Source organism: Cyprinodon variegatus, unplaced genomic scaffold (assembly GCF_000732505.1).
Source record: "Cyprinodon variegatus isolate N-32 unplaced genomic scaffold, C_variegatus-1.0 Scaffold30, whole genome shotgun sequence".
NCBI lineage: Eukaryota > Metazoa > Chordata > Actinopteri > Cyprinodontiformes > Cyprinodontidae > Cyprinodon > Cyprinodon variegatus.
In genome coordinates this window covers 1,680,655-1,691,058 of record NW_015150483.1, presented here as the reverse complement: position 1 = coordinate 1,691,058, position 10,404 = coordinate 1,680,655, and the positions used below count along the sequence as shown (strand labels likewise).

The following is a 10,404-nucleotide window of genomic DNA, read 5'->3' as shown; positions in this document are numbered from 1 at the left end:
CCTCAAAACCTTTATATTGTCAATATGATTTGTGCTTTTAGGCCATTAGGAGGAAGATAAGCGTTGTGTTCTTCAAGACATTGTCCTGCTGCCTATGTAAAGTACGGAAAAGCTTAAGCTCACAAACTGCTGCAATGGCAGCAGGAGATTCTCCTCTGATCTAGCGCTGATCTAGTGCTTCTGCTCTCTACTAAAAAAATGTCATGGCAATTAGCCATGGTCCTGATGCAGCAGAGCAGTCACAGATTATCACATCATCACCACCCTGTTCCACTGTCAGAGTGATGTTCCTACTCATTCTGCACCAGAATACCCAATCTGATGAGTTTTAACCTTTTTAAAATGTCCTGTTCCACAGAAGTTTTCCAATATAAAATGTGAGATTGGCCTCTTAAGTTTTTTTTGTTTTTTAGTCTGCAGTGGTTTGGGCTTAGAGCTCCTCCATTGATGACATTTTTGGCCAGTCTTTTTTTTATTTTAAGCCAGGAACCATTAAAAGAGGCAAGTGTGGCCTGCAGTCAGACGATGTTCTGGTTGAACCTCTGGATGAGTCATTAATTCTTATTTTAAGTGATTTGGAAACTTGGTTATTCCACTTTTTAAGCATATTTTCCCCATCCGTATATGGATGTCTCTTACTTTGGTTTATAGAAGTCCTACTGTAAAGCCTTAGAAATGTCTAAGGCTTTCCAAACTAATAGGATTTCTGTAGATTGGGCCTTGATGTTGCGTTATTATTTTGAATTCTTAGACTACTTAATGTCTATTCAGGTGATTACTTGATTCATTAAGTCTAATAGTAATCGTGCCTGGGTGTGGCTTGTAAAAGTGAGCTCACCTTTTAATGAATGCGCTTATTTCAGATAGAAAAGGGTGAATGTACTTACTTTTTCACAAATGGCTGGGTTGGTTTCTAGTTTTTATTTATTTTTAACTGTGTTAAGTATAGTAATAAAAGGCAAAATCACAGTCTTAGAGAGTTTTCCACAGCGATGACACTGAACCTCAAAAAACAGATAACATGAGCTGTATGGCTGCCTTAACCTGCTGTAATGTACCAGTAAAAAAAAAACCCATCGGACTTGAGAGCATCATTATTTTGATTTAAGTCCAACAGTGCTTGGTAGTAAAACAATATGCTTTTTTTTTTTTTTTCAAGCTCCAGCTGGATTTTTTAGTATTCACTCTGTGCTCAATGCAGGCAGATAAAACACCTCAGGCATAGGATGGACTCAGATTTGGTATATTTTTAAGCAGATGCCCCTTTAATGCATTACGTCCTGTGCAGAGTGTCTGAGTTTTAAGTGCTGATCCAGGAGCTCAGCAAATTACTTTTCACTTGCTGATTTTGACATCCCAAACATTTTTGCAGCTTGTCTTGCTTTTCAAAGTCCTTGAAGATAGTTTTAGTAAAACCCTGACAGTGTAGGTTTTAAGGTTCATGGTGTCTACACTGAGAAGCCATATTAAAACAAGGAAAAAAAAAATCTTTATTGCTGCAAGTAAAGTGTTATGTGTTTGCAAAGATCAGAAAACTGGATTATTAAGTTATTTTTTTATTCTTGACTCAAGTTTAGGAGTCTTCTTTTTTCTATCCTTTTGTCTCTTCTTCCTAATAAGCCGACTTTCAGACAGAAACTTTAAAGGCTGTCATGCAGCCCTGTTTTAGAAGGAGGCAAAACAAAAGGCTTTGCTTTTTGTGAGTGCTTTTTCTGAGTGGATGCTTTGTTTTATAGTGCTGGTTTAAATCAGTGAGATAAGAACTGTTTCTGCTAAATTGTTATTCACTGATATGTGCTCATAAATAAGGAATTCACAATCAATGTTGGAAATGATATAAAATAAATGACACCTAATACCTTTAAGTTCTGTTCTTTTTTTGGTTGTTCTTATTTCTTCATTCATTTCATCCATGTTTTACAAATTAATATGTCTAACAGTAGTTCTTTAAAAAAAATACAAATATCCTTTAAAAAAAAAAAAAACCTGAAAGAAATATTACAAGTTTTCTTTTTTATTAAAAGGACATGTAACATTTGCTCCTGTTCACAAGTGTTATTTAATTCTGCTGAAGGTAGAAATGGTCCTTTGGATTGTAATGGTTGGATTATATGGTTGGTTTGCATGAGACGCCTGTCTTGGTAGGTTTATTCCATTCTTTACATTTGGATGGAAATAAAAAGTGATCAATGAAACATTCAAAGAATATTTTTCCATGTCCTAACCCTGCTTTTAACTACTTAACATCTTTGGCTTTGGTCTCTCTGCTGTACTCCAGTGTCTCGTGGTGCATTTTTTTGCTCTAATTTTCTTTGATTTCGCAAATTAGGGGACTTAAAATTTTGGGGAATCTGACCGACGGGGTCTGAAACAAATGCAGACCAAAATTTTTACATTAACTTTAATTTAAAAAGTTTTGAAAAACAAGTTTTATTCTGCTCCACAATTATGTGCTAGTTTTTTTGTTGGTCTGTCACATAAACAAACTAAAGGTTGCACACTGCAAAAATGTTAATCTAAGCAAGTCATTTCTTTCTTAAAATGAGGGCATTTCTTCTTAAATTGAGCAGGTAAGTGAGACACTTTGCCAATGAAATAAGACAATTTACATTAAAAAAAAGTCTTATTTCAATTGCGTAATATTTAATTATTTTATTCTAAGGGTATTCATGTTCATTCCATTATCAGATCATCTTATTTTCCTACTCAGATTAAGGCTAAATAGACTTATTTTAAGACTTGTTTACTCATTTTCAGAAGGTTTTTGCAGTGTAATATCATAAAGTTGAATAATAAAATTACAAATGATTAGTCATGTAGTCAATGTGATAAATGTAAACAGCAGTTTTAAATTTTTTGCATATTCATCTAAATAATGTGACTGCAATAATCAAATCCATGACATTCCAATTCAGTTTTCATGTTTTCAACTTTGAAAACCACCAAACTTAAAAAATACAACAACAACATTTTATTGGCATGAATATCACCGCACAAAAGTGTACAATGTTTACATTTTTCACAATCGTTGTAAAAAATCTTTGGTTTCCATCCTCAAACAATAATTTTAGATATAAAAAAAAGAAAAAAACTCCAATGGGACCAATAGATGTGGATGGGACAGGATGATTGTCATAGCTTTGAGTTACATCATGGGGTTTCAAGTGGATAATTAAGAAAACAAAAAACAGAACACCTGTCTGCTACTCAATCTCTTTGCTAAAACCTGAATAAAGGATGGCGATGGCAGTATTCAAGTTTAACTCTGAAGGTGGGTTACAGTAAGCACACCTTTTAAACAATCAAAGCGGCCAGTTGAAGAAAAAAAAATTGCAGATGACAGCACAGACACAAAGTATACAAACTTTATGCGATTAGAAAGTGAGGAATTAAAAACAAAGTTCTACTGTTGTATTAGGTGGAGTGCAACAGCCCTGAATGTTCATAGAAAATGATTATTGTAGCACCAGCTAGATCCCAGCATTGTTTGCAAGGATGCCGCGTCATCTCCGGCATCCTACAGACAGTGTAAATTTCCCTGTGTTTTATCACCTTTTGTTGATGACTGATATGCAGTCATTGATTATTGTCACACTTCTTTATTTTGTTTTTTTGGACTGCCGTACAAACAAAAATACTACGATCACTAAAAGCCTTCAATCTGAATGTTTCATGTTGTTGCCGTAACAGAAAAAAAATCTACCTTCGCATTAAAATATACAGTTTATTACAAAGAAGCACGTTCGATAATATGTTTTTCAGACGTTTCAAAAGGCAGACATACACAACAAAATGTAGTAGAAAAAACTTTTGCAAATTTAACACTGCACTTAGCTTTGTACAGTAACAGAGATGGCATAATGTAGCACCGTTTCTCTTTGAGAGACTAAATAACTAGATCATCTTATTTTCGTGAGGTCTTGTGTTCGCCTGTGTTTGCTCTTCCTCCTCTCAAAAGTACTAATTTGCAATGTTGTGAAAACAATATTCTTCTTATATCCACCCCATTTCTGATTTCTTATGCTTTTGACATTTAAATGTATCATCTAATCAAACAAAGATAACCGAAAATATCTAGGGTCGCAACAAACAATTATTCTGCAAATTGATGAATCTGCCGATTATTTTTCAATTAATCGATTAATAATCGGAGCGCCAACTCCTCAAAGAAGATTTTTTTATACAATTAAAGTGGGTGAAACTAAAACTTTTACACTAGATGGAGCATTTTGACAGATGAAAACAATTTTTATATCCTAAATGTGAAATGTTTATATATATTTTCTTAAAATTTTGGTATAATTACTGCTCTAAGTGGGTTGCTCTTTCACTTGAAGACATGATTTGGAGTCTCTATACTCCAGTTAACGATTAATAGATTTCTAAATTAGTTGACGATTATTGAAATAATCGTTTAATCTGATTAAATATTTCAGCTCTAAACATATTCAACCTAACCCTGTGCGAAAATACTATTGCCCTCTATATAAGTTCATGAAATAACTCATGAATTTTTTTATTGGATTTCTCAAGCAACACCAATGCTTAGGCAATGAAGCACCTAAACTATTCAAGAATTGGTTAAAAAGAAAGTCCCTGACATCTACTACCCCTTAAAGGGTAACAGAGCTATTTGTAAGGCGTTCGTACTCAAAAATAGAATGCCACAAACAATTAAAGCTTTCAGTCTACATGTCTTAATCTTGTCCTTTAAAAGTCAAGCATACGCAGTTATCTTTGATATAAAATCAGTTTCATGATCTGAAATATTTAGGCGTAAATGGAATCAATGTGGGAGGGGACAAATACTTTTCCACAACATTGCATGTTATAGCTGTCATATACCTTTGAGATGGCTCGTGATGCGTTGTAAACTAGCCTTCAGATGTCAAAGAAGTCAGACAGTCAGTAAGTTCAGCTATAACTCCTGCAGCATTTCAGGAGACCTCCTACTCTACGACAAAGCTGGCTCTCAGGATGAGAATCAGCACACCTGAAGCGTAGAAAAAACGAATGGTCTATCTTTCATTAAAACCCTATGAGCTGCTTATCGGTGTTTCCCTGCCCGTGACGGATGCTGAGAGATGCTAGCTCCCTCTTTTGTTTCAAAGTCAGCATCACAGCATGGTGTCCGCACTCGGAGAGAGGTACTGAGGTAAGCAAACATGACAGCACACACGCATGCAAACACGCCAATCCCTGCTTTGCTCTCTGCCATGCGAGCACCAGCAACAGTCGGTCTCATCAGACCAGATCACAGCTTCCTTGTGTCTGCATCTGAGGACTGGTTGAAACCGAAGCTACGAAGGACAGAGTTCTTTGGACGTATGAACCTGAAATGCTGTGTAAATGTTGCAGTCCTTCGTGGTGATGGCATTAAAAAAAAAAAAAAGGACAAACACAATAAATGGCACACTTGAATACAGAGAGGGGCGAAATGTGTGTAACTTTATCCGCAGTTACGGGATTGTTTTTTTTGTTTTGTTTTTTCTTAAGATCACAAAGATGTGAATTAATCCTAAGGCCGGGTATTTTTGCACAATTGAAAACATACATTTTAGCTCAGCCCCAACATTAACTGAATAAAACCTCCATCTAACCTTTCACAGACATGCTACGTTATGTGTATGGAGCTGCAGTGGTCCAAGCACAAAAGCACCTCTTTGCCATCTTGTCCTCTGTTTCTCAGGGGAGAAATGAGTACTGGGCCAGACAGAATTACAGTCATTGTACAAAAATAAGAAAGAAAAAATCAAACAACATATAACTTGAAGAGTAACAAAGTGGTGGTAGAGGTGGGCTTATTGACTCAGTTTCTTGTAGCCCCTAATTCTCCCCCTGTTAGTCAGATGGTTCTTTCAGGGGCAGAGTTATTTGATAGTTTAAAAAAAAAAGTCCAGAGAAGGATTGCACACACATGGACTGAGCTCAGTGCAGGTGAATGTGGAGCTTGATGAGCAGAGCATCTCCTATCTCCCCCTGTAGGTAGTCAGAGTCGTGCTGCTCCTCCAGCTGATGTAATCTGCGGGGTCCAAACAGAGGCAGGCTGGTGACCTCCAGCCGGTAGGACCCTGGAGGGGGTGGTCTCTTCCCGAGCCTGAGGACGCTCTTTCCATCTCTGCGCTCCATGAGGCGGAAGTGTTCGTCGGTGTTGCCGCGGGTTATGATGTAACGTACGTGATGCTCCAGGGGCTCAAGTGCAGGGAGGAGCTCAAGCAAAGGCTCCTTGTTGAGGAGTGAGGCCAGCGAGACGTTTAAGGGGATGAAGGCCTGGGTGTCCACGCTGGCCATACTTACAGCTGGTTCCTACAGGAAGAGAAGGAGAGGAAAGTTAATAACTCTACTTAAACTAGTTATTAAAACCAAAAGTGATATTAATTAAAAAACAATTGTTTTGGTTCTTTTAAAATGTATGTCTGGTTCAGCTTTCTAAAGAGTGAAAATGTTCAAGCTGACTCTGATTGGATGCAGAGTATCTGTAAAAGCAGTTTTCAAGTTTTGGTCATAGATTTTTAGTTGGTTTTAGGTCTGGACTTTGGTTTACTCCAACTCTGGATCATTCCATATTAGCTCTGAATGTTACCTGCAGCTTATAACTGATTTCCTTTAGGTTTTTCTGGTAATTTGATGCATCCATCTTTCCATAAACTCTGACAAGCTAATCTTAAAGAGACATTTTGTAAGGTTCAATTGAAAATATCTTTAGAATAGCCTTTTTGTTGAACCCTGTACTACTGAAACATTGTTTCATGAGCAGACTGACACCTCAGTAGTTCAGCGCTCATGCATCTATAAACCTGTAGCCGATTTTCTGTAAAGTTGTGGGGAAACAAACTGTTTCTGAATTCTCCCAAGTGGTGCCTGACTTTACACGAGTGAATAAAGTGAATGTGATTGGTCGTTTATCAAGATGGGGAAGTTGTTGTTGCGGAAGGTCCGCAAGCAAGTTTGGTTGTGGCCAGTTTGTCGGAAGCATCTTCCTAATCAGTTAGCAACTTAGTGCTAGTAGGTTCCCAATGGAAAAATTACATTGGGATCAAGTAGCACTTGGGAGCAACACTGTCAAGGAACGCAATGAACAGCAGAACCATGCAAGAGGAGGAGAGTTTTGTGTCGGAGGTCGTGGATGAGTTTCCTCCGTCATACATTTTTTATTCAGAGGAGGAAAACGGGGACGAATTTGTTGTGGAAGAGGACGCCAGGGCAACAGAAGCTACGTTAGGTGTAGAAGGCTTAAAGCTGTACATGTTTGAGCTGTTCTGTTAGCTCTACGCCTGCAGAAGACACAGACGTCCATCCCCGTGAACACTGGGACGTAACTCAATGGTAAAATAAATTATTCTTATTTCAACCGTTGCGTATATAAGCTGAGAGATATGAATCAAGATGCTATGACCAAAAAATGTGATTGACAGCAACCGCTTATTGAATACATCATGTGATGCTATACATACAGCCACTCTCTAATGTGACTGTGGGTGGCATTTGGCCTGGAGCTGATGACATCAGCTCCAGGCCAAATCAATTTTTAAAGTAGCATCAACAACTAACATAAAGTATATTTTGTCTTTAAACACCTAAATATGGTTTATCATTATCATTTCATTGTATTTTGTTTTGTTTTTTAGAATATCTCAATACCCCATACTTACTGATCTATAACCTCACACCCTAACTTAAGGTCTAAACTCTCTCTAAGCTGTTCAAAGCTTGTGATTGAGCTGTTTAATCCAACTCTTCCATCACTTTATCCACACCCATATACAGTACCTGGAATGCCAGTTGGGTTTCTAAAGGACTGTTTAAGCAGTAGGTGACTCCCGAATGAAATTTCTTATTGGTACCTGAGTAAATCCGATTATATACTCCTGCCATACTTATGCGGCAGTGTGGAAAACGCTGTAGTAAGCTGAAGCACGCTTGCACACGTCAAAATACTCTGTATGCAAGCGTATGCCATACGTGGGCCATAGTTTACAGGTAATTCAGGTAATTCATCTAATCGTTGACAAACGTTAAATGTAAGTTACTCATAAGTCGTGGTGTCCAGCTTATCCAATATCTAAGAGTAACTGGTGCATAACTTATGTGTAACTCATTAAAAACTTATCTCCAACGCATATCAACATATTTGACGTGTTCCAGACGGCCGCTGAACGTGTTTCTAACTTACTGCTACCGTATAATGGCGTATTTGTAGTGTTTCGGTATGAAAGGGGGTTCACAGGAGAAAACTGTTAGTTTTACTCTACACTGCATCCCCATCATAGGGTGAGCGTGAAGGTGAGTGTGATGGATCCGTGCATTCAAGCCCATGGCCACAACCAACAAAATTCCTAGCAGACATGGAGCTGTGTCTGCAGAGAGGGGCAAATGCAAACCTTCTTTCTTTTTATTTTTTATACTGATGATTCACAAGCCAGTGTCCTGAGGGGAGCAGCGATGGGCCGCAGGCATAGTTCGGGCATCTCTGGGCGCATCACTGCTCCCCTCAGGACACTGGCTTGTGCATAAATTCTTGGGCATTACAATGCCATGCGTTATGCATAAGTTAGGCGGTCGTAGGACATAAGTTCTGGACTCGTAATGAATATGCAATGTATATGCCAAAAATTGAAAAAATACATAGAAAGTTCAGTGTATGCCAGCGTTTTAGCAGGTTCTGGAACTTCAGCATACGCTGGCTAAATCATCAAGGTCAGGGCTTAAGTTAAAAAAAAAATTTTTTCTTCCTTCCACTTCACCATTATGTGTTAAATACCGTCATTCTATGATATTAAATACAGACTTTACAACACATCCTGTAAAACAACACAGTCTGAAATGATATTAATGCTTTTGAAAGGTACTTTATAAAGAATGAGAATCATAGTATTTACCTGATTAAGTTCATTTTCATCGGCACTGCGCTTGTGTCGTCCATTCTTTCCTCCGCCATTGATCTTGCATTCGTAGCAAGCTTCAGGAGAAAGACTGTCATCCTCATCTCCATCCACAAGGTGTCCTGGGAAGCCTGAACCGGAAATACAGTGACTGTGTGGAAACAAAAAGAGAAAACAATTTCAGAATTATTACATAAAAGCCATGAAACACGACTAAGGTGGCACATAATCCCTCACCCCTGGCCAGCTCTAAAGAAACCTCCTGGACAGCCGCACAGGTATCCTCCATCAGTGTTGGAGCAGCCATAGATGCAGGGGTTTGTGCCAGTGTTACATTCATTCACATCCTGGCAACCACCGGCGGTTTCCTCAAAGTCAAAGCCAGAAGGACAGACACACTTGAAACTTCCCAGGGTGTTGTAGCAGGAAGCAGAGCCACACACAGTCCCACCCTGACACTCATTTTCATCTGCAAAAAAAAAAAAACATATTCATATAAATATACTAGTGTAATAACTTAGTTTACGTTTAATTGGTTTTTGGTGTACGTCTATTTTGAATTTATAGCCCCTCCTGGAAAAACTCCACCAGCCGTCACTGAGTATTACCTATATTATTTTACAAAAAGAAATAAAAACCTTTTTTATTTATAACTAACTTCAAACTGAAATATCTTTGAGATTTTTAGATAAATAATGTATATGTAAAACATATATCATAATGAGAAAATGTAGGCTAAGATGTGAATAGGATGCTTGTGGACTTGGATTTAAACGGATGTATTTAAAACAATACGTACAGTAAAAACAGTAAATTAAGAGGCAATTTGAAATGAACTTTAGTTCTGAAAAGAGGAAATTAAAACAAATACAAGGTAAAAGTGATCCCAATCAGTTGAAAGGTTTCTTTTGCCTTGAGGCTGCTCTATTATGGTTGATCATTTTGATGATGAACTGCAAAAGATCTAAGATTTTTTTTTTTTAGCAGATGCATCCCGATTACAAACATAGTTTAGCTCCTGCCTCTGTAACGATACGCACGCCGACAGTGCTTTGCTCTATGAGCTCCATGCATGCGCCGCCACATCAGTTTTGCTGGACCCATCGCTACTTCAGAGAAATATCTTGTCTTAAATTAGGTGCAAACGTGTTTGTAGCTAATAGTGGAAATTATTATTCAGTAATAGTTTCCTCCCAGGCACCATTACATGAGGGAACATATTTTTAGGACTTTATCGGAATCTAAATGACTTTATTAATCCCTTGTGGGAAATTATTTTCTTGCAGTGCAACCATTTACAGAACAGAGAAAGTTAAGATTGCGATAACAATAGAGCAAAATAAATCATAGTATAATAAGACAGTCTAAGATAAGCAAAATTGGTCAAATTACAACCCACACAGTAAAAATACACCCTTCCCATATAAACAGAGTAAAATAAGATATAAAAATAAAATAAGATAAGATAAGGATCTATGCTGATGAAGATTCTTAGTCATCCAGGTCATAGTCATTCTGTAAA

The 10,404-nt window shown here is 37.6% G+C and overlaps 1 protein-coding gene across 1 annotated transcript in view; it reads right to left on the bottom strand.

The window, feature by feature from the left end:
- Positions 1 to 5,448: 5,448 nt before the first annotated feature.
- Positions 5,449 to 10,404, bottom strand: part of LOC107100843 (fibrillin-2-like) — an 86,918-nt gene continuing 81,962 nt past the window's right edge. Inside the window, exons 63-65 of the mRNA XM_015399498.1 lie at positions 9,120 to 9,351; positions 8,880 to 9,033; positions 5,449 to 6,306 (exon numbers count right to left, since the gene is read on the bottom strand). Of these exons, the coding sequence (XP_015254984.1) occupies positions 5,929 to 6,306; positions 8,880 to 9,033; positions 9,120 to 9,351 (764 nt within the window). The 3' untranslated portion in view covers positions 5,449 to 5,928. The remainder of the gene's footprint in view (positions 6,307 to 8,879; positions 9,034 to 9,119; positions 9,352 to 10,404) is intronic.